The sequence below is a fragment of the Numida meleagris genome, chromosome Z (genome assembly GCF_002078875.1).
Source record: "Numida meleagris isolate 19003 breed g44 Domestic line chromosome Z, NumMel1.0, whole genome shotgun sequence".
Taxonomy (NCBI): domain Eukaryota; kingdom Metazoa; phylum Chordata; class Aves; order Galliformes; family Numididae; genus Numida; species Numida meleagris.
The window spans coordinates 49,602,917-49,630,914 of NC_034438.1; the positions used below are offsets into that span (position 1 = coordinate 49,602,917).

General features: G+C 37.0%; 1 protein-coding gene across 3 annotated transcripts; it reads left to right on the top strand.

The window, feature by feature from the left end:
- SLCO4C1 (solute carrier organic anion transporter family member 4C1) lies at window positions 228–27,998 on the top strand. 3 transcript variants are annotated; one of them, XM_021380673.1, is made up of 14 exons: window positions 877–4,145; window positions 4,861–4,923; window positions 5,513–5,776; window positions 11,865–12,059; window positions 14,191–14,287; window positions 14,570–14,691; window positions 15,565–15,680; window positions 15,979–16,123; window positions 17,792–17,987; window positions 18,616–18,769; window positions 20,585–20,772; window positions 22,735–22,799; window positions 23,745–23,882; window positions 24,992–27,998. In XM_021380673.1, the coding sequence occupies exons 1-14, from the start codon at window positions 4,115–4,117 to the stop codon at window positions 25,114–25,116; spliced, it is 1,899 nt and encodes a 632-aa protein (XP_021236348.1). In that variant the 5' UTR covers window positions 877–4,114; the 3' UTR covers window positions 25,117–27,998. The 3 variants fall into 3 exon arrangements, with proteins under 3 accessions (XP_021236347.1, XP_021236348.1, XP_021236349.1); XM_021380672.1 differs by lacking the exons at window positions 877–4,145; window positions 4,861–4,923 and adding an exon at window positions 228–666; XM_021380674.1 differs by lacking the exon at window positions 4,861–4,923.

Genomic DNA, 27,998 nt, shown 5'->3' on the forward strand with positions numbered 1-27,998 from the left:
CGCGGCATGGGGACAGAGGAACCAAACCGAGCCCAGCCCGAACCGCGCCCCGGTCTCACGGCCCGGCGCAGCGCTCAGCCCCGCGCGCCGCCTTACGGGGCGCCCCATGCCCCAGGGAGAGCGCGGCGGGCAGCGCAACGGACAGAGTCCTCGTGGGAGCGGCCGTCTCCCCGCGCGCTGCGACTGGCAGCGGCCGCCGGGCAGATCCCAGCTGGGCGGCGGTAACGACCGACGAGGGGCTCTGGGGGGCGGCGTTCAGCGCGGAGCACGGCCCGAAGCGACCAGGGCAGGGCAGGGCAGGGCAGGGCAAGGCGCGGCCCCCCGCCTCGGGAGGAGGGGAAGGCGCCGCTACCTGCCCCCGGCGGGGCGGGCCGCCCTCCCGGTATTTAGATGAGCGTTGCGCCCCAGCGCCGGCGGCAGCGGCTGGTGATACTATGAAGGGTGAAGATGGCATCGAGAACCCGGCGTTCGAGCCTCCCACCCCTGACTTCGGCGGTCGGCGTCGTGCGAGCCCTGTCGGGGCAGGTGCCCATGTTGGGGTCCCGACGGTGGGGGAGGCCGAGGAGGGGCCCTGCGGCTGGGGCCCTTGCACCCCTAAGGCTCTGCAGCTCTGCAACACCCCCGAGGGCTACCTGGCTGCCTACAGCCTGCTGGCCATCTTCCAAGGTAACCCGTCCCCTGAGCCTCCTGCTGCCCGCAGGTGCTGCCCTTCCCCGGATCGCCGTGGGGCCGGGCTGGGGCCGGAGGCGGGGAGAGGCGGTGCGTCAGCTTCCTGAGTTGCCGGAGTCCGATCCTGATGCTGAGCGGTGGGGAAGAGAACGCCCGAAGTCTGGATGGGGAAGCTGACCGTGCAGTATTACTCATCATACCTAACTGTTCTTTTTTTTTTCCTTCTTTTTCCTTTTTCTGTCAGCTCTTGACTACTGTATGTCCTCCCAGTCATTCCCAGGGAAATAATGTTCTTTACAGGCTGGAACTTAACCAATGACCTATATACACTGATAGACAGAACCGTAGTGTGCTACCTGTGCATTTTGCTACCTGCTTGCTGATTAACAAAATCCCTTGGCATGGCTGTGTGGGACCCTGGGTGATTAGGATGGCTTTCAAAAATCAGGTTTTGTTCTGTGGTTGCCAGTCAGTCTGCCACCTAACTAGCAGCTTGGTCTTTTGGGAAGGTGAAGTTTAGCTTGCTTTTAATTTCTGTTATTTAGCTTCAGGTGTTCTTGTCCATCCTCTTTGTATTTGGTAACAAGACTTGTTGGGACATCAGTGAGCCTTAGGCTTAGGAAGCTGAAGTGACAGCTGAGGGGAAAGGGTAGTGCTAGTGTACCAAATGTGTAAACCTGAGGCTAGGAAAGCTGAGATCTTCGTCTGTCCAATAGAACTATTGGATTCATATACAACAGAACACTTGCTATTTATTGGAATAGCTGGAAAAGAAGGCTGTGTCTCCTGGGGAAAATAAAAAGCAAAAAAAAACAAATGACAGTGCCTTAAAGCTCATCTGTATTGCCCATGAAGAATGAGATGGCTGTGAGGAAGTTGAGAAAATGTGCCAAGACAGCAAGTAGCCTGTACTAAAGGCAAACAGGACATGAATGTCAGTTTTCTTGTGTGCAACCAAGTGGAGGTAACCAGGATGGTCTTGGGAGAACTGAGCTGGGACTCTCAAAACTTAGAGAGCTGTCTGTTGCTCATATGTATTGCTTGGAAAATTCTGTAGAAGAACAAGTGTCTCTCAGGGCTTTCTCAGACTTTTATTTCAGCCTGTTATGAGTCAGGTCTTTCCTTAGCATACATGTTTTGGGTTAGAAAAGAAGCATCTAGAGCACTTGGGGCAGAAGCGGCATTTCTTTGCCTGTATTTGAAAGGCTGCACTAGTGTTGGTAGGGCCAGGAGGTGGTTATTGTTAGAGTTGTCTCTCCATACTTCAAATTTGTTTTCTCAAACAGTAAAGAGAAAGGGAGAGGTGGAAGGATTTATTACATAATAAGCTGCAGTGGTAACTAAATTGTCAAAGACTTAAGAAGAGTAGGGGTAGGAAGCTAAAAGTGTCCTGAAACTGTCATTGAAAAGTTTCAGATTACTCTGTACTAGACAGCATCTTGACTACTTCCATCACTTCCGTTTGTTAAAACAGTGTTTCTTAAAATTTAGTTTGTGCTGAGTGCTTGCTTGGTTGAATGATATTCAACCAATGATAAATTCAGTATCACTTGAATTTTATCTCTTACTGCTAACGGGGTTGGTTCCCAATCATAAAAATCTCTCTTAATCTCTTAAGATGCTGTGTGGTGTTCCTTAAGGCATGTATCTCAGTCTTGTTATATAACTAGAGATATGGCAGACCTCAGAGGGATACCTGTCTAATCTAGTCTAGATTTTGGGACTTAATGTAAGCAAATTCTGAACTTTCTTTAAAAGCTGATATAGGCTTGGTAACTGTAGACTTTGTGGTATGCTTAGAGATGTGTTATCAGGACTTTCTTCAAGAAGGGAAATGGCCACTGGAGACTCATACTGTTACTGCTTTTGAGAAGGAGAAAATGAGAATTAGCTGACAAGAAATTCAGTGTAATATGTGACGCTATGCAAAAATGTTCAGGTGTTGCATTTTAAGGATTTAGATAATTTCAAGATCCTACTTAGTTTGTGTGCTCCGCTGCTGAAGTGTTAGTTCGCTTTGTATCTGAAGTATTTCATTTATCCTCCAAATTATACTAATAATCACTGAGGATGATAAAACATACCTATACAATTTTCTAGTGCTAATGTACTAGTAGTACTAGTACAATTTTCTAGTGCTAATGTACTGTAGTTTATTTCTTAATGTGCTGAAGAATAGCAAAGTAATCTTTAACACTCTTCCACTTAGAGACAGATTGAACACAGTAGGTAGTTTCTGTCAGAGTGTGTGTAACCAAAGACATGTATTTTTAGGTTACTTTCTCCCAGTAGCAGCTGATTTCCTGTATTTCAGCTTCTTGGAAGATTTGAGGTGAAACTTAACTCTTCATTTCTGGCTGTTTTTGTTTCAAGTACAGGTAAAACCTGTATTTCCAGTATAGAAAACACTTCTTTGTGTAGAACATGCTTACATGACTAATACCTGTTTTCTGTATGGCACTTGAATTGCATAAATGTATGACTGCTTCTTGTAATACAGTAACTGGATATGCTGCAGTTCATATTTACAGTAGGAAACAAGGTAAAAGCTATCTCACTTTTTTGAACACGAGATAGTTTGTTTATTCCTTATGTCAGTAGTGTTTCTTCTAAACAAATCAACAGAGCTAGTCTTTGAGACTGCTCCAGGCTAATCTGGCTGAAAACTCTAGATAGCACTAATATTTTATACCCTTGTTAGTTTTGTTACTGGAAAGACTTAATATTTTATTTTAATTTGATATCTGCAAGCCTTAAATATGCTATATGTAGAACACCTGTCCAGTACTGTTTGGTAAATGGATAAAGAAAAAAATGCACTTCTTTCCTTCTTTTTTGTTAGAGCAAATGAAATTCATTTATGACTAATCTAGATTTAGTGGATCAGTTCACATTGTACTTAAGCTTCTAACTTACGTGGGAAGACAGTAAGGTTTTGGATGAGAATAGTTAAAATATAATTTCTGTACTACTATTTAAGTGTTGGGATGTCCTTGTATTTCAGATGAAGTTGAGATCAGCTGGGTTCCTTCTTTCCTGAAGAGGCTTTAGTGGTTAATCACTAGATAATGGCACTGAAGAAGTTAAGCTGCCATTCATCACATCTGCATTTTTACAGATGAATCTAATTATCTAATAAAATTACATTTTTAAGTTTGTTTTTATGTTCTTTAGGATATAAATTAAAGGTAACTGGCAAACCACAAGCAATAGGCAATGTCTTCTAATTCAGTAATCAACTTGTGGAGTAGCTCCCCTCCTTTGTATGAATGTTTTAAAGCTGTAGCAAGTGTTCAGAGTGCTCTGCAAACAGGAAAATTTGTTTGTTCATTCCTTCATGCTACTATTGTTCTTTGGTCACAGCTCCTCTAGAGGGAAAGAATAAAGCTGCTGAAGAATTAAATAATGACATTGAGGCACACCTGAATACTTCTGTTCATCCCATATGAATTTAAGCATGGTGGTTGGAGTGACAGGTGAAATTATCCTTAATGAAGTGACAGTAGTAGGGTAATTAAGATTGTGCCAAAAACTGAAGTAATGGGGAGGATTCCACTGATTAAAAAAAATAATAATAATAAAATAGCTGGTTAATCAGTATTTTTTTAATATGTTGCAGACTCTAAGAAGGTCTGCTGAAGTTCAGCTTCGTGTAGTTGCATCTTGATAGTGCAGTGCTTGTTGAAAACAACTCCATTGCTGTCCTCAGCCATCAGACCTCCTGTGCTGTTCTTGGAATGACAGCAGAGAATCATGTTTGAATTCTTAGAAGTAGGAGGGATAACTGTAGGGCTTGCGCTGTTAAGAGGCATTCAGTCTTTTGATCTCATTTGAAACTGTGACTTGAAGGCCTCCTGACATTTTCCTACAGTATATGTTTTATTACAGGCATGGCTTAGACTGTTGTGAAGTTAGTTGACAGTGTTATGAAGCATAGTTACTCATCTGACTCGTAATAGAATGTTATTTTGAGACTATTAAAGTAAACTTACAGGCATCTAAATACTTCCTCACATGGAAGCAGAATGTGAGGCAGGATAAGAAATTCAGGCTAGTACCTGTAACCAGCTTGCACTGGAAATGACAGCTAACACAACTTTCTGCTTTTGGCTGAGCTATTTTTTTTTTTTTTAATTTAATTTTTGCCACTGCTTAGGTATATCAGCTTTTGCAAGGCCTTTTTTTTTCCAGGTCATCTCATACTTCTGCATGAGAGGAACAGATTCAGAGAGCGAACATCTTTGGCAGTTAAAAGTAAATCGTTTCAGTCACTCTGAAGACATTGCAGTGTCTTTAAATAGTTTTATACATTTTTAACATTATAAGTCTGTTCAAAAGCCTTGTGCCTTCCTTTTGTGATGATAGGGAGTAAATAGTATTTATTTGATGTAATTATTTAAAAGATATTTCTAGTTAAATAACAGTTCAGTCTTAGTTTGCACTCTCATGCAAATCACAAACTTGACTAATTTTTTAATTTAAGTATTTTCTGAGACTGAAGTATGCATTGTTTGAAATTTGCACTTCAAACTGAATCTGGAACCTTAATAACATTAACAAACCACGGGGCATGATATTTTGCTGTATTGAGTATCTGAGTGTTAAATCTCTCCCCACAGGAGAGAACAAAATTGAATAGATTCTGTGTAGCTTGGCTGGCGTAAGCTGGCAACATATGAATCCACTATATGCTTGGATTTAAAAGTTAATAAATGCCTTAAAATGGCACTTTGTAATTACATTAATTGTTAGCCTTCAGCTAGGTGCTGGTAAGTTTGTCCTTGCAACCCTATCAACTTAAGTATTTTTTATTAATTACGTTTCTGTTGTTGTTCTCTTACAGGTATTGTGGTAAATGGCCTGATTAACATCAGTATCTCAACAATTGAGAAGCGCTATGAGTTGAACAGCTCCCTTACTGGCTTGATATCTGCAGGCTATGACATTGCTTTTTGTGTATTGTCACTGTTTGTATCTTTCTTTGGAGAAAGAGGGCACAAACCACGATGGCTGGCTTTCTCAGCTTTTATGCTGGGATTGGGTTCACTTGTGTTTTCCTTACCGCACTTCAGTACTGGAAAATATCACTATGGAGGTAAACTTGAAGGTAAGCTTATTCTTATGTTCTGAAAATGTAGCTTTTTTTTTTTAATTATTATTATTTGTAGTAACTTGGTGCAACTCTTAATTTGATACAGCCTAGTTCGTCTTTGTTGAAGTTGTAAAAATTGAGTAGTATCTCCTAACAGTGAAAGTAAATCCCTGAGTTTAAGAGCTGTTTCTATACACTGAACTTTCTTTTTCAGAACAGATCTGAGTGTCAGGCCTATGCTTATGAGGTTGAGTAAAATGCTTTTTTATTTGTATTGATGAGTGCAATCAAAATTCACTTGGAGTGAAAAATGATCTGGTATTTATTCATCAGTAAGAATGCAGGTTAGGTCAGTGCTGTGGAATAAATGTTAAAGGAAAGCTGTCAGACTCGCTGTCTTCCTGTTGAAAGGCCTCTACACATTGCAGTTCTGCTGGATTTTGAACTATTATCTTCTGTAAGGCCATGTTGAGTAATTCATTAAGAAGTTTCTCTAGGTTTGTTCAAAATGATAATTAAACTTCTTTTTTAAATAAAGAAGAAACATGCAGTACTGAACTGTATGGAGCAAAACAGTATTGAAATCATTGCAGTATCCAACTCTGATGTCTTACAGAACTTTCCTCATAACTCAAGACTTTGAGTAGGTATTTAATACCATCTACTTGTATCTTTGTGTAGTGGCACACCTGTAACTAACAGAGAAACTTACAGATATTTTAAAAGAAGGATGACTTAATCTTTCATGGTTATCTTAATTGTTATTGTATTGCTTAAGCGAATGTCTTTAATGACTAAGTACATTAACATGCTAACTAAAAAACTCAGTAACTATTAAGCAATCTGGTGGAATGTTCTCAGACTTCCAGCTGCTGGTTCTCATTAATATTTTTCAAGTGTTAATCACATGACGCCATGCACTTGCATGAGCTGTCAAGATGTTGACTATTAGTTAAATAACTTAGGAAAATTACTGTTCCCCATCCAATAAATGGTGACCTGAGGCAGAAATTAATCTAGCTTTTAACTTAATAGAGCCAAATGAAAAAGTTTCAACAGGTGATTACATGTTAACTCTTATAGTGGCAACAAGCTTACTTGCTTCTGGCTACATACTCATTTATTTGCAATTACAATTTATTACTCTCATACCTCTCTAGTATGTAAGGGAAGCTGAACTCGATATAAAGGAAGTTCTGACTTGTTTGTAGCTTTGTTTTCTATTGCAGTGAGATACTGGCAGCACAAGAATGTTGAAGGTAGATAGCAAACTCTTGCAACTGGTTTCTTCGCCTTCCTACCAATTTTGATTAGTATCTCAGCCATTTCATCTGCCAGTGAAGATGCTCTAAGAGTTGATACCTTATTAGGGTTTGTGTCCTACGCGGAGTTTTGAAATCCACAAGCTGTACAGAAAATTTCAAATGGAGCATGTGCTTTCTTCCTCGTGGCCCTGTAAAGCTAACTGAATTCATGCTTGTTTCTTTGACTACTGTAATGCAGATACTTGTGCTGTGACAATGAGCTGATTTAAGGGTCTAAGCTGACTTACACAAAACACTATCAAAGATAAATGGCTACAGAATTCAGGAAATAGGTGTATTACGGCAGTCTCAAAGCAAGTTTACAGCACCTGTACAGCGGCATCCTTTCACAGTGAAATTAACCAGAGTACGTGATTTTATCTGATGTCTGGTTTAACCCACTGTGACGATGAAGTATCTTAGCTACGCATTTAGTTGTAGAACTTAATAGCACCACAGACCCCAAACCTTTCTTGTTGCTTACCAGTTTGGATGAGTATTTTATTGACAACATATTGGGAGTGAACTCCATTTACGAGTGCAACTTAGTGCAGTCTAATTTTTGTTAAGATCTACCTGGTACTTTGCACTAGAATTTACCACTTTGTCTGGTGTCAAACACTTCCTAGTTTTTTACTCAATTATTTCTGTTCATCTTTTTAAATATGGTGAGCTTCACCTGCAGTATAACTTCAAAGTACAGTTCAGTTTAACATTTCTTGACTGCCAGGTAAATTAATTTATTATCTAATCTAGGAATTATAAGACCTACAGGCTTCCTGGAAATTACTGTTTTACCCTGAGGTATTTGTGTATTTCTTTGTAGGATAGCATGTTTACCTACTCAGAACTGTTCCATTGGAAATATTATTGTAATATCACCGTGTAAAAATAGTTAAATCAATTTCGTACTTAATGAGTAGCTAACCAGTGGACTGTTCACCAACAAAAAAAGCCAAACGCTTCTGTCTTGTCTAATCTCCAAAAATTCTTCAAACTCAAAACTGTGATGTAGATATCATCTGTTTAGTTTGTGATGACTTGTTTAGGTCTTTAAATCTTAGAGTCTTCTGATCTAGCTCTGATATTTGGAGTAAGGAGCTCCATCTAGTGGGTTTTTCTATAATTAAAAAATTATTTGATTACTCTGAGACAATACAGAGGACTGTAAAAACCACAGTTGAAATGGTGTTATAAGCAATGTATCTTTTACATTTGTCTCAGTTCCTACTGAAATGACTAAACTTGTATGTGATGACTTTCATGTCACATGGAAAATGTAGAACCTCACTTTGCAGAAGGAAGAATCTCATTATGAGGACAGTCAAGCAGTGGAAGAGGTTATCCAGAGAACCTGCACAGTCTCTGTCCTTAGGGCCCTTCTGAGCTGAGTTATGAGCATTTGATCATTTGGTGTCAGTCTTGACACTCTTTGGATTGGGAGGCTGGACTAAACACCTCCAGAAGCCTCCAGTATTCCGAATTATTCCACAGATTCCTTCATTTTTTTTGTCATCTCTTCTATTATGTGTCTTTGGGAAAATAAGCTGTTTTGCTCGCTGACATATTTCTACTTTTTGAGTTTAAATGCATGTGGTGTGATTTAAGATAAATAAAAATGACTTGAGCACCATTCCTCAGTTCTCTGTAGTGCTGGAAACGCTGGTGGTAGATTATTCAAGTGGGGGCTGATAATTAGTGAATCTTCTAAGAAGGGCAATAATTGGTCTCTTTTCCTGGAATGTATAGAGGACAAATTAAAGAATGAAGAAGACTGTGTGGCACATGTAAAATGTGGAAGTGGGGTAGCGGATGAGAAGAATGCGTGAGATGCCAGCCTCTAATTTGACTGTTTTTTTTCTTCACCATTGGCATGCCTGTGGATTTCCTGTTGGCTTTCTTCTCTGGAGAGACCATCAGTCAGATAATGCATAGAGCTTCTGTTCTTTGCACTATTTGGTATATTTCTCTATACTACTTATATATTATGGAATTACGGAACATCTGTTCATAAACTAAGAATTTGTCTGAGAACTCTGAATATTCCTTGAAGCTCTCATCCCTGTTTAAAATCTATGGGACAGACAGATATTTTTTAAGCTTAAGAGGGAATAGAAACCAAGCTGTTCTTTTCATTTCTTCACACCTCACTTTTTAAAGTACTAAAAAAAATCAGGCTCAGAAACAGCCACATCCAATGTAAGATATGAGTAAAGGTAGTCTTGACCTGTATTATTTCTAATTATTGTAATCACTAATGCATGTCACAGTTAGTTCTGCCTTCTTGGCTAGCATGTTGTATTAACATTAAGTCTTTGGGAATACTTACCCTTTACATAACTTGGATTCAGATGAGCATATTAAAGTAAAGAACGGAAGGAGGTTTATAATTAGTTACTATATCAGATAATATTGTAATTAAAGCGATTCTGCCCTTCAAAATACTAACCTAATCCAGTGGTTCTTAGGAGGGAGGGAAGTTTTACAGAGGAAAAGGTAGGTAAAAGTGGTTAGTAACCCATCTAAAGTTCTCCCAGAGCTTGGCTTATCTCAGGTTAGACTTTTCTGATCATGTTAAAACCAGTGCCTTCTCTCCCTCAGAGATCATATGAATGCGGAACTAAACCAGGTTGGATTTAACCTATGGCACACTAACAGGCTATTTAACTGTTCAAAACCATATGCTAGTACAAGAAGAGGGGAGTGATTTGAATTGCTGAGGTAGAGACAGTAAGTTGTCATTTGATGACAATTTTGACCTTTTGACCCTGGGTTAAACTAGTCTCATAGTTTGTTTCATTAGTGAATACTCTTTTTAGAGTGTTTCTTGAAATGGAATATGGAGTCTATGACTCCATTCAGTAAGTGCATGTACATTTGCTTAGTTAAAAATCAACAAGTCTAATAGGTGATGCAAATAAAAGGATTATAACTGTATTAAGTTATACATTGATAGTTCTCATAGTTTCATAGTTAAAGGTTTAATTGTAATTTAATTTAATTTTCCTCTTCGTGTGAGAATAGTTATATAAGCTGAAGAGGTAGAAAATTGATAGAGAGAGGATATACTCAATTAGTAACATAATGGCGTAGGCTTCTAAATTGACGTGAGCAAACCCACTTGGTGTGTGGACAGGGATTCATGAAGAAATGCAGTCTGTCAGAGTTTGGTTGCCATTAGCCTGTGTAATCCTATTTCATGAAGCTATCCCTAGATCTTAAGCTAGGCCAATATCTTAATAAAATTCGTGCAATTTTCTTAAATTGTTTGTTACTTTTTTTCAGATATGTATATTAGCGAGATACTCTTATTAAGGTACAAAACTTAAATAAGTAGTTAAATGCTGTTTTAGGCTCATCTGATAGGCATTTAGAGTTAAATTATAACTTTGGTGTGCTCTATGTTTGTGCTGTACACAAACATGTATATTAGCAGAATATTGTAGGATATGTTGTCTTGCAATAGATGCTGTGCATATAAATAGTACAAAGTTAACTGGATATAAGACCTCAGTATTGATCTTTTCTGCAGAAAATTGTAAAGAAAATAGATTGATACTAAGTGGAAAATTTACTCTAGAGAATTTAGAGTAGTGATTTGTAATGAAGTATTCCATACGTGGCTTCAGTGTAACATTAAAGTGAGGCTTGTTCCTGACTGGAAAAGATTTAAAATGTTAGTAACTCCCCTTGAAGTATTTAATGATTCTGTGTTGGCCACTTTCTGTACAATAGCACTAATGTACCTGTTATGTGGTACATGACAACTCTGTTACTGCTACGATGCTGCTCCTTCTGTAGAAAGGAATGATAAAACCCAAGGATGCATTTATGACAATGGTTAGTCTTCTGTTGAAAGCTGTGTGGCAGGATTTTTTGTGTGTTTTATGTTTTGTGAGCCCAAAGCATTCATCAGTGAACTTACCTGATTCAGAGGTGGTTTTCATATTTTTTCAGGAAGGCTTGTTTCCACCAAACTGACAGGTTTATTATTTTCTTCGGGGTTGTACAGTCTTCTGTGGAGAAGCTTGGAAAGAAAGAAACATGCTTTTCTTTTGGTCTTGTCAGTTGGGATTGTCTGTTACTGAAAGTGCAGTGATAGGAAGGGGAAGGAAAAGAGAAAACATTGTCTTCATTTCTTCTTTTTTTTTCTCTCCTTATAGTGGCGTGCAGGAGTAGAGCAGATGCATCCTGCTCTGCTTCCTTCTTGTGGTGATTTGTGTTGTGGGATTTCTGTGTGTGAGGGTGTTGTTGTTTGTTTGTTTTATTAATAACTCTGACTGTGGCACTTTCTTCTCCAGCAGTCTAACTTGCATGTTGCTGTTCAGGCCACTGTGTTTCTCTGTTGCTTAACAGTGGAGGTTGTTGCTCGTGCTCCTCAGAACCATTGTAAGGCACAAAACCAAACTAAAGTGTCTGTTTCCTAGAAGTGTTCACTAAACTTTTGAATAAGCATTTTACTTTTTTTTTGTGTACACGTGATCAGCAAGCCAAAGTGCTTAAAGGGTATTTCATCTGTATCTTCTTGGTAAGGAAACAAAAAACGAGCTGTGATCATATTTCTTTAAGAGGATATTATATCATTGAAGGTTAGGGCAGTAGTGCGTAGGACATAGTAGGGGTGAAAACTGAAATGGGAGTCTAAATATGACAGTGCAGAATATATGCACTGCTATGTATGTCATTTATAACATGTATATGTAGAATAAATGCATGTTTTTCTTCAGTTGTGATGAGCTAGGTAATAGACCTTTTAGATTTTGTTGACCTAAATAGAATTTTGTTGTTTATATCCTCAGATACATGTCAAATTTCAGGAACAAGCTCTGCTAATTTCACTTGCAGTGCCAGCGCAAAGTCTTCACTTTCCAATTATCTCTATGTTTTTATACTGGGACAGCTGCTGCTGGGAGTTGGAGGAACTCCACTGTATACTTTGGGGACAGCTTTTATTGATGATAGTGTTCCAAAGCACAAATCTTCCCTTTATATAGGTAAGTTTTAAATCTGCTTATAATACATTGTCTGGGGAGATCATAGATTACAGTATCTAATGAATTGTTTTATATTGACCTCAGGCTCATCTTTCATCATTGTTCGCTAATGTGCATAAAGTAGTTTTATAACTTGCAGAGAACTGCTGTAAGTGTGAAGTCTTTTCAACAGTAATTTTGCAGGGTACCAGAAGGTAATTTTGTGCCTCTCTCCGGCTCTTTCTTAATCTCAGTAACCGAAAGTGGTTAGTATAACCTGCATATAAACAACATAAATTCACGCAAGATGTCTACTGTCAGTATCTGTCCAGTACCCATACCTATTAGCTCTCTTCTAACAGTGGGCAGCCCTGTGTATACAGGGGCACTTTGGAGCATCATGTGATCAGTGCAGTTTTCTAGCCACATACAAATTTGGCACTTAAACATACTTCTGATATTTATTCCTGCCTTACTTGAAAGTAAAGGGATTACCTAGTAATGTGGATAATAGTTTTATATTTACTATGAAACTATTAAAAAGCTGAAGAATAAAAACTCTTAGTAGTGTTTTTAATCTTTTCTCTTAGGGGGAAACATTGAAGTCTTCATCTACTTGCATACGCTTCTTGTTTAATTGTTCCAGGCAAGCCACCTCATCTGTTGCCAACAAATTGTCTAGTTGCTTAGGAGAAATAACAGGCAGCCTTTAATTGTGTTGTTTCTCTTTACTGTGAGTGAAGGCTTGTACATTTTCTGAGGATACTGAAATAAATAGAGCAGAATTAGTACTGTTGGCATGATTAAGGGATCAAGAAGTGTCCTGAAAACTCAGGAGATGTGATTAGTGTGGAGACTTAAAGCATAATTGACAGTATGATAAATGGATTCATTTGCAGTCTTTGGATACCTGCTGAATTTAGCAGAACAGTGTATTCTACTTGATTGAACAAAAATAGGAGGGAATTACAGTGAGTGGACAGGTAGCTACATTAAGCCTATAATATATATTTTCTTTTTTAACTTTAATACAATGTATTGAAGATTAAAAATATATTGAATTTCTTGATACAAGAAGGCTTGTTCGAGCCGGGAAAAAAATAAACCACCCTAAAGTTGCTGTTAGTGCCTATATAAATAACTGCTAGTGCCTTAGACTAAAAGTTGGTAATTCATAAGCTGATACTTTCTTTCTCTTTGAAAATGGGGATATTTTTTAAAGACTTCTCAGTGTGCTCAGCTGAGGCATTTAAATCTAAAGCCAGGGAACTGTTTAAAAGTTCCAAATGATAATTTAAACTGAATAGTTTGTAGGAGAAAATAAGGATCTTAGAAATTTGAAGTTCTGTAAGGATGAATGTGAACTTAACTCAGAGTGGTCCTTGGATACATGTCTTATTTTGACAGCTCTAGTTTACTACTAGTTGAAACACTGTATGCAGAGATAGGTCTTCTGCTGGCAGTGTTAATGTGCCACAGAAGTCTCTGATAGGCCAGAGAAACTGTTGTGACTTCAAGAAAATCCAGTACTAAAACAAAAGGAATGCACAGACTTAAGACTACTCTTCTGTAGTATGTAGTATCATCTGCAGCTTTAGTGTTTTTCTCTTAACTGCCAGAAGCAATTCAGATCCATGGCTTTATATTTTTAGACTTACATCAGAAAATTGAAGTGAGTCCTCCACAAACTCAAGTGGCGGATATAGCACTTGCCAGAAACTTTAATGGAAGCCTGTATTGTAATCTTGTCAATTCTTTAAAAAAACAAACAAAAAAAAATCTGCACTCAATTGATTACTTAAGTATGTAGGTTCTTAAAGACGGCACGCATGTGCTTCTCACAACTGATGCTTGTAACAACTGCGGTTAAGAAGCTTTTACAAAAGGTAGCTTTTGATTGTAGGACAGGATGTACTAATGGTAATTTAGTGCTAGTGAAGTGCGTCTTGTTATGTTAAACCTCAGAGTTGGAGCTTTAATGAGAGCTGCAAATTTCTGTGTTGAGGTAAAGGTACAAACTTTTTCTTCTGCACGCTATACGCTAAGTAATGATACTGAAAGAAAAGGTTGAATATGGTCTAAAGTTGACTTCAGGAATTTCTTTAAAAGGAAGCTTAAAAATATATGGTTAATGATGTATTTTCTCTTCCAGGAATTGGCTATGCTATGTCATTGCTTGGGCCTGCTATCGGCTATGTCTTAGGAGGACAGCTACTTAATGTTTATATTGATATTGAGATCCCAGAAAGGCAAGATGAGTCTTCTAGTTTCTATTTTCATTTGCTAATAATTCTTATTTAAATCTTCAACTCTTCTTCATATGAGGAAAAGAAATGGTTTGGGTTTTTTTGTTTGAAAATAATGCTTAAATTTTTAACAGGTAAACAATGATTTTTATACACATAGAAAACATGAAAGTGACAATGTTAAAGGACCTTTTGTCACTATTTTTAGAAAAAAAAAATTCTGTCTCACTAACATGTGAAATCGGTGACTTGAGTTCATCAGTTCTTCCCAAATTATTTTTCCAGTACACAGATGGACCAAGATGACCCACGCTGGCTTGGAGCATGGTGGATAGGATTCCTTGCATGCTTTTTTGCAATTTGGTTTCTGATAATACCGTTTTCATGCTTTCCAAAATACTTGCCAGGTAACTTTTCTTTTTTCTTAAATGGGAATGAGAGCTACTTTGAAAAGAGATTTTTCTACCTCTGGGCTATAGAGCTCTGGACTCGGAGATTGATTCCTCTGATTATTCTTTCACAGTTAGCTATGTAATAACCCAAACCATAGTAATAAATACCTTTTTATTTCAATATTAAGCCTTTAAAACAAGGGGAATTAGCCAGTGGGAGGATCCTGAAAGTATTAGTGGAAAGAAAGATATACAGTAGGATTGGAACAGGTAGAATGTGGAAACTGATGGTCAGAATTTGACAGATGCTTTCAACTGGGTGCACACAGGACTATATTTAAAGCTGCTCGCTTCCCACCAAAAACAGTAAGGAAGTCCTACTGGCTTAACTCTTGCATTGTCGTCTTTGACTATTGCATTATAGCTATGGGTAGAACATGAATCCAAGTATTGCAGAGCAGTCTTAAAAAAGAATGTTTTTAATACATTTTCTGCTTAGGCAGATAGTATCTAGGAGTTGCTTGGAAGAGCATCTAAAGAAACTTCCTGTGACTTATGTTGGAGGAGAAATAAGAAAGGAACAATGAAGTAGTGAACCAGACAGAATGTGAGGATTATAAAAACACTGAATGGACTAAGAACCTAAAATTCTTAGGATATACTTGCTAATCTCTTGTTACAGCCAAAACTATCAAATTAAAGTTTTTCAATTAAAGTTCTTCCACAGCAATAAATTATTGATACTCTCTTGGTACAGGCCAATAACAATAGTCAATTAGTCTTATGGTAGAAGGGAAACATTTATGGTAATGTTTCTTCCAACTTTAAGTCTCGAGCACCATTATTCAACAGCTTCTTTGTCAATAAATATTTTCTTTTTTGCTGTAGGCACAGCAAAAATACAGGCTGAAAAAATCTCTGAAACCCATAACGATGGAAGTGAGGCACTTGTTGAAACCAAGAATATTGGAAAAAATTTTAAAGACTTTCCTGTTGCTCTCCTGGTAAGAAAATATGGAATTTCATAAAACTGATATGTTCTGAGAATAAGATTCTTTTTTCAGGTGTTTCATAAATGTTTAGAAAAGTAATTGCATCTTCACAGTGCTATGACAGAAGTTTGCAGTGCTACTGAGAAATAAAGCATATTAAATTTTGCTGATGCTGCTCATGCTTCAGTGATCAAAAGCATGTTCGTGAAGTTCTGAGTGAAAGTATCTGCTTGAAAATCTAGTTACATCTAGTTTACATGGTGCAATGACAAAATAACACTCAGAAAATTATACAAACTTTTCTCCATAGATTTTGTTGAAGAATCCAGTGCTTATGAGTCTAATAATAGCCAGTACCTCTGAAGCTTTAGTTACCACTGGCTTTGCCACATTCCTGCCAAAGTTTATAGAAAATCAGTTTGGAAAGACATCAAGTTTTTCAGCAACTCTTGGAGGTAATGTGGTGTTTTTCTACTTTTTTGTTTTTTTCTTCATTTTTAAATCTTAACATGTTTACTATAGTAATGTTATAGCTGGGAGCTGATATAGTCTATCTTGTATTTTCTGAGATTTTTGTGAAGGTATTTGTATGAAAACAAAATTCGGTTTTTACAGCAGAAATGTACTTTAGGCTATTTATTCCTGTCTGATTAGAAACCCTGGTCCTCAATTTGTCAAGGGTGCAAATCTGAGTTGTCTGTGGGTTCAGTAAGCTTATAGTAACATTTGAAGTGGAATGAAAGATTTGTATGCTGAGGACACTCTAATTTATTCCTCTGTTTTTTTTTTGGTGAATAGCATTTAATTTTCCTTGTTTAAAATTTTCCTTGTTTAAAATTGTCTAAAGGAGCATGAAGCTGTAGTCCCTCTCATTTTTTTATCTGATAGGCAGAAGTAATAGGTAGAAAAAGGAAGGCTATGACAAGCTAGTATTGCAGAAACCAGTGTGATAGCTAATGTAATAGCTGTGCTGGGTAGGATCACATGAGTAAGACTGATACAATTATTTCTTAAGGGTAGCAACCAGATCAAGGCAGACAGTCCAAGAGATACTTGCAGTATGGCCAACTATGTACTTCTAGAATGTCTTGGTAAATTACTTCAGCTATGTATGGCTGCGGTATAAGCACATGGTAGCTGAAGTACTCTTTTTTCCACTAAGTCATACTGAATTAGTCTTCTGGGTAATACTAGATAGCTAGTGCTATCATTACTTAGGCATCATTGCTTCAGAGCAAAGTATCTGCAACTTTCCAATAGAAATGCATTGGAATATATGCTCAATTTTTAAACTGTCATCAGCAGAGACAAGGGGGAAAACTGTTTAGTTTTTCCCTGTTCTAATCAATTTGAATTTGATATTTGTAGTGTTAATTAGATGTACAGTTTTGAAGAAATGCCCATGCTAATGTTGAAAGCTAGACTTCTCTGAACTAAGAGCAAGCTAGTCTTGAGTGTTATACTCTGAGCCTTCCACTATGTGCATCTGTGTCTGTACAGTTCTGCAATTGTACATCAAGTCTCTAAGCCTCCCAGCTCAGTTCAAGTTATGCCTTTGAACTCTGTTTTATTGGAGTTTAGCCATATGAAAATCTTCAGTTATATTTCTGAAGTTCCAGTAGTGCATAGAAGATAAATCTGTATGGATTATGGCAGCAAAACTGGCCCACCTTGGTTTCTGGGAACTTTATTTTTTAGTTTCTGTGGATGCTTCATTGTATCTTTTGCTGTCTTCTGTAAAACAAGGACTATGTTCTGTTGTTTAAAAAGTTCATAGCACATAGAACAAAGAACATACAAAAATACTTGAGAAACCATGGAGTAGTATTTTCATAAAGCAGTCTGGTGGTGTTCAGAGATTCCTGCCCAGAATGCAGAACTTCAGTTTTGTGCATCTATAGATTACACTGTCGACATGAACCTCTGGAAAGGCTACAGGTAATATAAAGGCAGAATAAATCACTTCCACTGAAACTATTAAATTTCTTATTCTACCTTTTAGGATGCAACCCATAACTGTTAGTATTTTTTTTTTTTTACTTAAAATGAAATTGCTTTCTGAATTACTTCACTTATTATGTTTTGCATTTTTGTATAATTGCTGCTGTCTTGTTTTCCTCTAGGGCTTGTATTAGTTCCAGCAGCAGCAATAGGCCAAGTCATAAGTGGCATCTTGGTATCCAAGTACAAAATGGATTGCAAAAACATAATCAAGTTCATGATAGGCACTTGTTCAGTTGCCTTCCTGTTAAACACAGTCTTTTTAGTTGCTAAATGTGGGAATGAACCTTTTGCCGGTGTTACCGAAACATATAATGGGTAAATACATTTTAATGCATTTTTGGTGTTAGTGTTTATGTTTAAAGTAAGTAAACTACATTACAGAATACAAAATCTTAAATTCATAATTTTGCCTTAATGTATGAAAACAGAACTGTTTTATGAAACTCAAAACCTCATTCTTGGGATCTGCATAATAGATGGATAAGAAGATGTAATGATATACGTACAACTTTTTAGTGTTCTGAGTAGACCGGTCCTCTTGACTGGGGATGGGTGGAAGGGTACTTTTCTAGTTGTAGTAGTTGTGGTATTGAATTCTAATCTTGCTGCATTTTTCTTAAAACTATGAATTAAACAAATTGTGTGTGGGATGGAGAAGGAGAAAAAAAAAGGAGGAACTGGGTTGAGATAAGAATCTTTCTTTATCTGTTTCTAAATTGGAAAAATAACCTGTGGAAGTAATAATAACACAAAATAACTACTTACAGAATAAATAAGAATTACCTCTAGAGTTGTATCTACTAGAAATATTGCCTTATTTTTGAGCAGTCATGTGCATAAATCTCATTGAACTAAATATTGAGATTTATTCTCCTATGAATACTGTATTACTTATTTACATGTCTGCTGCTTTTAAATTAGTTTAAAACTATTATTGTTTCAGAACAGGCATGCTACATAACTTAACAGCGCCATGCAATGCTAACTGCAGATGCTCCAGCTCCAGATACTACCCAGTTTGTGGCAGAGATGAAGTCCAGTACTTTTCTCCATGTTTTGCAGGATGTGCGTCGTATAATCTTAATAACAAGAAAAAGGTGCTTTATAGTATGCAAGTAGCTGACTTAGCCTGCTTGGGTTTCATACAAAGTATATTCTATGTGGAAAGTGTTCTTCCCTCAGTATGACAGCAAATAAATGTTATTAAATCTAAGTGATAGTTACCATGGGGAAAACTTATGTGAATTGGAAGCATATACTTGTAAGTAGGGTGAATGCTGATATGTTTCTCATTTGCTTAGTGTCTTATTGCAAATGTTACTTCTACTAGGCCTTCTACTGCTGAAAATACATCAAACGTTAATTCGCTTTGAATTGAGTTAATGATCGTAAAAGTAGAAATCAGCAGCTGCCTTGGTGTTAAGCTGCAGTTCTTACCTAGTATCTTAAAGCATAATATAATGTTTACCGTGTATATGACAGTCTGCTTCTGCGTGCTTGCAAACCTGTTAAGTCAAGACCGGGAAAGTAATTTTCCTCTACCATATTCCATGTACCATGAATGTAGTAAGCCTTGAAAGTGGCTGGTTATTATCTGACTTCAACAAGGGAGACTCTTTTCTGCTCGTCTCTGCTAGCACAACAAACAGTGAGCAGGGCTGTGTGAGTGTAGGAAGAAAAGCCTTAACGGTAGGCAAGCTGAACCAGGGATTGCCTGGGGACTTAATATCAGAAGAGGATGATAGTGATTTAACTTTTTTTTTTGCTATGGAAAGTTCAGATTTTGTTGGGTTTTTTTTTACTCTTGAAAACAAACTAGAGTGGATTTAAATGAGGAACTTAAAATTATTCAATTTGATCACATTGTTAAAAAAACAGTCCAACATCACTTCTGTTCTTTCCTGCTTAAATCTTCAAGAGTAGAGCTCAACTCTCTTACTGTCAAGTACAGCCTATTGTGAAAACCAGCTTGTTTATAGCAAAGAGTGTAAAGCCCCGTGATACGGGACTTGCTAACTGTTCTGTAAAGAATGTGGACGGTTGCATTTATCTCAACTGTTCTGCTACTGTTGTAACTGGATTGGTATTACCTAAGCTTCAAGAAAGACTGGAGGAAATAGTGACGTAAGTAGCTTTGAATCTGAGAAATGAACCTTATTTAAGTAACAGTGTTTTGTAGTTAAAAATGCTTGGAATAAAATTTTTGTAGTGTATGGCAGTAATCAGTAGATTTCCTTAATAAACAAGGAGCAGCTACCAGCAGTTAATTTAATGAAAACACCTTTTGAGAACCATGTTAGATATATTCTACTGTAAGAAAACTGCAGCTTTTGGCTATACTTTCTTTAGACATGAAACTTTTCAAAAGAAACTAGTTTCATATGGGGAGAGAAAGGAACATTTCATCTAACCCCTGAAACCCTTAATGGTGTTGGGTTTCTTTTTTAAGAGATGATTTGTCTGAAAACAATGTATTTTCCAAATAATGTGTTTAAAAATATCTTCAAAGATTTGCAATAGGATTTGAGTGTGAAGGGTAGTTTTTCAAGGCTTATTCTGCTGGTGTTTGTTTATAATATAGTGTATTGCATATACCTGTGCTGCTGACTTTAGAATCTCTTATTTTAAGCTTTTTATGTTTTACCTCAAAACTTTACACAAAATAGAGACTATCACTGTCTTTGCTTACAAAACCTAATATAATTACTGGTCAGGTGATCACTAGATCAGTCAAATTCTGCTGAATCAGTTTTAAATATTGGGGTTACACTGTTATTTGGTCATAAGGAAGTAGACTACGTCCCATACTGTAAAGTCAAGGTTTTTCCTCTTATTCACTAGGATGCAAACACACTGAATACCTAACATATTAGAGTGACATCTACTCAATTTGTTTTATAAATTATTTGTAGACTTACTACAACTGTTCCTGTGTTGGGAAGCTGAAGAGAGAAAATGTTTCAGAGGACTTTCTCTTTGAAGCTATGCCTGGGAAATGTCCAACACGATGCAAACATTTACCTTTATTTCTGATCTTTTTCTTTTTTGCTGTTGTTTTTACATTTATGGCTGTTACTCCAACTACTGTGGCCATTCTCAGGTATGTTTTTTGCGGGTTAGAGAAGATAACACTTGAGTGAGAACTCAGATCAGTGAAATCCTCTAATACATTTTGGTCTGCAGTATGGATTCATTCTAATGTGCAAGGGATTTCCTTTTGTAGTATTTTGTGCATTAAGCAGGCAGTACTTGAAGGAGAGATAGTTGTGCCACTGTTCATTATCATTAAGTAGGTACTGTTTGAATCAGTAAAAATAATCTTTCCTGCTTTAGAAAAAGTAAAATCAAAGCTCACTATTTCATGGGAGCATTCATTTGACTACTGTGGTCAAAAGAGCAAGGAATAAATATGCCATGTTTTTGGATGAAGAAAATATTCAACTACTCTGTGTATGGCTAGCTCCGGGACTTCAAGTTGTACCAAGAAAATAACAATAATCAGTCAGTATCTACTTAATTCTTATTCCTTCTGCCTCAGTTCAGTTCTGGCATGCAAAATTGCATTTTGTCAGGAACTGTGGACTTCCTTTCCTATCATATTAATTTTGTAATGTTGAGATTCTGTGGTAGTTAATATAAAATGTGACAGCATGTATGTGGCTGTTACTTGTTGACTTAGCTGTCTTGCATGAAATTTTCATTTATTTTTCTTTCAGTGTGTATACGTGAAGATAGAGGTGTATTACTTGATGTTGGAATTTGACTTGTGCCTCAAATATTTCTGAGGAAAAAAATATTAATGATGTGTAGACATACATGCATTTTACCTATGATACTTGAGGAGAGGGCAAGGTGTGATGTCTGTTAAATGTGTTTTTTTTTTGTCTTTTGCCAACTTTCTAGGTAGTTGGGATGGGCAGTGATATACTGCAACCTTTCTTTGTAATAGTCTCTGTTCAGGGGTGGTGTCCACCCAGGCTGAAGAGTTTGTCATGTTAGTCTGTGGGCATATTAGTGTAAAATGTTGTGCAATCTTCAGAACTGAGCTGACAGTTTTTATTTAGTTAATTCTGAGTGATAACATTTTGGATTTGGAATCCTTATACTCTTATACTGAAATTTTGAAACAATTTTTGAGTGATATAGAGCAGTTCCAATGTTCAAGAACTAATTTAAAGTGCTCAATGTGAGTTAAATTACTGGAGAATATTCTGATATGTATATCTTTAGCAAGCCTATTCTGTACACACTGAAATGTAAGCCTATGGGTTCATGACAGTATTCTAGTGCTAGAAATAAACACACCATAGAAGGCTGTTTGTTCTCCTACCTCTAATTGCCTTTATGGGAAGGGAAGTCACAACAGGTGGCTGCCACTAACTACTCATCTTGGGTGAAGCACTTCAATATACTTAATACAGTTTGAGTAAAGAAGACACTACAGAAACTAAATTGTATAAATGAAGTAGAGTAGGTTGTATTTAATATTTACGTACTATCTTTAAAATGTGATGAAGATGAAATAATTTGCACCTAGGGAAATATTTGAAAGAAATGGGTGGGAGGTAAGTTCTAGTGTTGCATCAGCATAGTAATTTGTATGAGATAGGCCAGAACTGATTAATTGTAAGGTTGGGTGATTACATGTAAAGTTGTGCTGCATTGTGAGTGTTGTGCTTAAGCTGTCTCTATTAATACAATGCTTCTTCAGGCATAGTAGCTCAGGATAGCATTCTGGCACTATCCTTTAATCCTTGGTTGTTCTGTGGTGGAAAAAAAGTTAAACAGTATTTCAGAGTGCTGCTGGTAAGCTAGATTTTTACTTACCTTGTTTTGTTAAACTAGTTTAATCTATAATTCCTTGATAACCCATAGGAATTGCTTCTATTCTTTTGTGAAAACAGCTCTTAAAATTCTTTAGTTATTTGTTTTGTGCACTGGATTTCTAAAATTGTCTGCAATCAGCAGGTTAAAAGAATATATTGAGATAAAGTATATTCAGTGAGGAATATAGCTGGGAAAAGAATCAGTTAAATTGTTTTCTTGTAAATCTTGTTTACAGATGTGTGCCAGATAAGCAGCGCTCATTTGCTCTTGGAGTGCAGTCAGTGTTTCTACGACTACTAGGTATAATGCTCTTGTTGAAACTCCTGTCTCTGAATAATCGGCTTCTCTAAGATTATTTTCTAGACTTAATGATGCATTAAGAAACTTCAGAGGGTCTTGCAGGAGCCTCTTGTTGGCTTAGGGAATACACTTGTTAGAAGGCAAGTGCTATCAGAACTCAAATTCTTATTTGAATAGGTCATGCATGTCCATGTTAGCTTTTTCTTGCTGTCAAAGGCTGGAATAAAATGTAGGTAACTACCATTCTTCTAGCAAAAGGTACCCTCTGTCACTTCCCCCAGTACTGGAGGAAGTTCTGTTCTTAAAGTTGAGATTCTACTAAGAAGTGATGGTATAGAAAGCAGCTTCATGCATCTAACACATCAAGCTCTACAGTCACAGGAAGTGACAACCAATCTTATGCAGTGGTCATCTTACTTACCACCGCTTACATTATGTAGTGGTTATCATTTTAAAGGGGATGCATGGGGTGTTCCTTTCACTTTCAAATCCTTTTGGATGATTGAAATTGTAAACATGTCACATAAATTGTTAATTATTCAGTCTTTATGTGGAGGTTACTAAAATTCTAAACCAAAATAGCTGGATAGGTGAGTCAACTTCAATTAAAAAAATTACATGTAGATATTCTCGGAACTGCTCATTTTAAGGTCTTATTTTTGTCTTGGACACTTTAAGTGGCATACATAAGACAAGGCTGAGACAAGGCTTAGTTACTGGCTAGGTTTGTATGTAATTATTTAATACTGCAGCCATTTTTTGAGATCAGTTATCTATTAGTGTTAGTACTGTTTTGGTGCACCTATTGAAACTCCAATAATCCAGGTCATTCTACCAATAAAGTATAACAAATATAAATGTAATCACAGGTAGAAATTAAGTAGGATGTAGTGTTAACTGTTGTAGAAACACTTTAAAAATTCTAACACGTTGCCTTTTTTTTAGGTACTGTTCCTGGACCAATTTTGTTTGGTGTTGCAATAGATAACAGTTGTTCTCTGTGGGATGTTGATGAATGTAAAACTAAAGGAGCTTGTTGGGTTTATGACAATGAAAGAATGGCATATCTTTTGATGAGCATAAGTAAGTGACTTCTTCGTACTAAATACACGTACAAGTTAATAGATATATTGATCTTAGCTACCTTGACTACTAGATGGGAGTTTTTTAAAAAACAACCTTAAACTGTTGTTTTCTTAGCAGTTAAAACAACAACAGCAATAACAAACTTTGTTTTTCCTAAATAATAAAAAGCAAAATACTGGGAGAAGGAGCAAGACCCCACTGAATGACTCTTAAAAATGGAAGAGAAAGCAATAATGCAGAGTAGTTTTGCTTTTCTGAATTTTAAGGGATTGGCACGCATTTCAGTCTTATCTGTTGTGGCCTGTTGATAGCTTAAGGTCTAAAGAACTTCTGTACTTTTGTCATATTCTGGTTCTTTTCATTGAATTAACTTCACGGTCTGAAAACATCTCTGAATACTAGTCAAAAGTTCTCAATAATTCTTTAATGGGCTGTTAGTTTTTTTGTGTGTGTATGTGAGATGCACGTGTCTGGAGGAGGGAAATCAGTCTGTGATTTAAAAATGCAGTTGTTGTCTCTTCCAGCAGTTTTGATACTTACAGTGCATAAACTGAACTGCTAGTACTAATCTTCAAACTGAAAAATCAAGAGTCACAACATCAAGTGTCAGGATCTCATCAGCATATTTCAGTCGTAGAATATGATCCCACCCACAGTAAGACAAACACCACTCAGTACCTGTGATGGCTAAATTGAATGACCTTTTTTAAGGCTGAGGGAGAATCCTTAATAATCTGTACATGAGCAGTTCTAGTTTGTGGCAAAGAGTACTGATGCAATAAAGAACAATAGTGAAGCAAGAAGTAAGGAAGACTTGCACTTCAGGCTAGAATGGGGTGAAGAAATACAGAACTGAAGTAATAGTAATAGGTGCTGATGCAGGCAAGAACCAGCAGGCAGATAAGCAGTCTAAAGTCAGTTGGAAGATTGGCTTTACTTGCCTTTTGAGTTAATCTAAAATATATTGAAATTCATAATATCTATTAAAGATGTATTTAAATTCTGACAGGGTGTTTCACTGTGTGAAACATTATAAATGGCTGAAATATCCTTGTTTCACCATTGAAGGTGACTGCAACAAGGCCTCTTCTATTCTTTGCATTTAGGTGCTGCTTGCAAAATCATCACAATCATCTTTGTGGTCATGGCAGTATTTTTGTATAAACCTCCACAACCAAGGCCAGCTCTGCCACAGAAGGATTCAGAAATGGTATCTTCTATACATGCATAAATCGTGAGCAAATCAGTGACTTTCAGAAGAAACTAAAGAGTAAGCTCTGTTGTGTACATTTGAAAAAAGACCCTTACATTTCCAGTATAATTTTTAATGTTGAATTTATAACTTGAATGAAACGTGGTAGAATATTCCAATCCTTGTTTTTCCCCTCCTCCCCCCAGCCCCCCCAAAAAAGGAAAAAATAACCTGAACTGGACTGACTGTGAGCCACATATGTGGAACCTGGTTTATTAAAAGGAACTGTCACTGTTTAAAATGGGGATTATTATAATGTGCACATCTTCTGGACTAATACGTTAGGTATGGATTTTGACTGTAGATATACCAGGGGATATGCAAGAATGGATATGTTTTGAATATTTTTACGTGTTATCTTAATGGTGTACATTCTCTTCTTAATATTTGTAGTAAACTGTACATAGTTATAGGCAGCTGGATTTGTGACAGCAAAATGTTATTTAAGTGCCTTAGTTTCTTTTTGAAATGTATATAGAAAGATGCTATCGAGCTCCTTTCTTTAGGCATAGTTAACATTTTTTCTATAAAACTTTGAAAATAAAATCTATTTTCTTACAATTTCTGTGTATGTGATGTTATTTCTATATGACTGAATCCTAGACTTCGCAACTCAAAGAAATGCTGAAAAATGGCAGAGAGTAGGTATGCAAGCAGCAAAAGTAGAAAAATGTGTCTTTAGTTATTCCTCTCCACTTGTGCACTGTCCACTATTAAAACTATTTTTGCTTAGTGCAGCAGATGTGACGTAGCCACTGGTATCAAATATTAAACTTCATTGCCCACTACTGAATCATTCAGTATTGGCTGGATTATTTCTATGAGCAAGATATTCTCTGCACTTGTTTCAGTTAATATAAAGTTAATCAAAATTCCTTTATATTTTTTTTTATGCTAGAACTGTTCAGAAGAGTGGAAGAAAAAAAACACAGTAGAATGCACAACCTTAAAACACAAGGCTTCATGTTTTTTTGAGACAGAGGAGTAAAGTAGTAGAATACAGCTGAACTTATGCTTTCTCCAGTTGAAAGTCTCCTGATAACAGAGCTGCTTTATAATTGAGCTTATAGAGGGTGGTTAACTTCCCTTGAAATAACTAAATACTGATCTTCTCTAAAGTTTAGAAATAACAACCTAAAACTTTGAGTTTGGTTTTCGGCTCTGATTTGCTTTGTGTAGGGTATAGCAAATCACTTAATTGTATTAAAGGTGTGTGTTATGGTGGCTAAATTGGCAAACTTGCTTCTCAGTCTGACTTAAGATATGATATCATTGTTTAGTTTCTACTGCTTAGCATGATTGAACATATTACAAAATTGTGGGACAGAGAAACAGGATATTCCTCCTCTTCTGAGGAAGTTATTAGAACTTTTAGTTGCTACTGGAGTGGTTATTTGGGTGGAGGAGGAAGGAAGTATTGCTGTGGTATAAAATTACAGTTGAATTAAAAGTTGCAACAGCCTTCATTTTTGACTTGCTAAAGATTGCACTCACTAATTTAGGAGTACCACCAGAATGACTAGAAGGGAAACCAAATATTTTAGAACTGGGGAGGCTTACTTATTTACCTTGTAATATAGCAATATTCATTCTGCAAACAGTTGTGGCAGATGGTATGTCAAAGGCTCTACTAAGCTGAGACAAACATCACAGACAAGTTGACAAAGTAGCTTAGGTAACTGAAGGTGGATTAAAAACTGCCTAAATGCCTGGGCCTAGTGGGTTAAAAGTCCAGTTGGAGTCAAGGCCCTAGTGGTCTTACCCCTGAGATCAACTGGGGACAGTCCAGTTCAAGTTAATGGCCTGTATGATAGATTCAAAGTATACACTCAATGAAATCTCAGCCAGAAACCTGTGGTGGGTGGTTGATGGACCACCTAGGGGCACTGTGAGAAAGTGGTGAAATGGATCAATAGAAATCTCGTGAAGTTCAACAAGAAGAAAGGTGAAGTTCAGCATATGTGGCAGAATGGCACCAAGTGTGACTGTGGAGCCAGAGGGAAAGCAGTGAACGATGTTGGTTGTACGATGGACAAGCTGACTGTGACACAGCAGAGCCCATTCTGCAAAAATGCCACTGGAATCCTGTCTACATTAAGTACAGCATTGCTAGCAATTTGAACTCTACATAACACAGCTGTTGTGCTGTGTCTGGTTCTGGTCTCCAGTATAGGAGATCTGTAGGTGTACTGAAATAAGTGAGGGGGCAGGGTTACAAAGATGGCTAAGAAAACAGAACATCTTTCATAGGGATAGTCTGAGAAAGCTGGAAATGCTCCCATCAGCATGGAGAAAACACTTAGAAATATGCATAAATATCTCATGGTAGGGAATGAAAAGAAGCAAGCCAAACTCTTCTCAGTACTATCCAGCTGACTAGACAAGAACAAATGGTTGCAAACTGAAACATTAAATTCTATTGAAACTCAAGAAGGTTGTTGCTGTTTTCTTTTTTTAACTCAGGGTTTTCAAGTGTTAGAACAGGTTGTGGAATCTCCATTCTTGGAAATGTTTAAAAACTGGACATGGTCCTGTGCAGGGTTGTTGGGCTAGGTGATCTCAAGAGGTTGTTTCTAAACTAAACAGGTCTGCGATTCTGTGAAATATTTGTCATTGTGGTGGCTCTTGTTCCCCATTCTATACGATGTGTAACTTCTGTCTGGATTCTTGCAAGGGAAGACCTTCCTGTTATTGCACAGTGTCTTTTTTTTTTTTTTTTTTTTGGTATGCATATGTATCAGCTTGTACATTACACTAAACCATGTTTAGCAACTAATGTAATGTGTATGTCTCACTGGGTGATACTAGTTCTGTTCATACTAACAGTGTAATCTTGATAAACAAAACATTTCTAACAGCAA

Excerpts from the sequence above, each read along its gene's own strand:
- SLCO4C1 (XM_021380672.1), top strand. The coding sequence starts at position 435 with ATGAAGGGTGAAGATGGCATCGAGAACCCGGCGTTCGAGCCTCCCACC. Across the intron at positions 15,681-15,978 it reads ACTTTCCTGTTGCTCTCCTG|ATTTTGTTGAAGAATCCAGT; the intron begins GTAAGAAAATAT and ends TTTTCTCCATAG. Across the intron at positions 20,773-22,734 it reads ACTACTGTGGCCATTCTCAG|ATGTGTGCCAGATAAGCAGC; the intron begins GTATGTTTTTTG and ends TCTTGTTTACAG.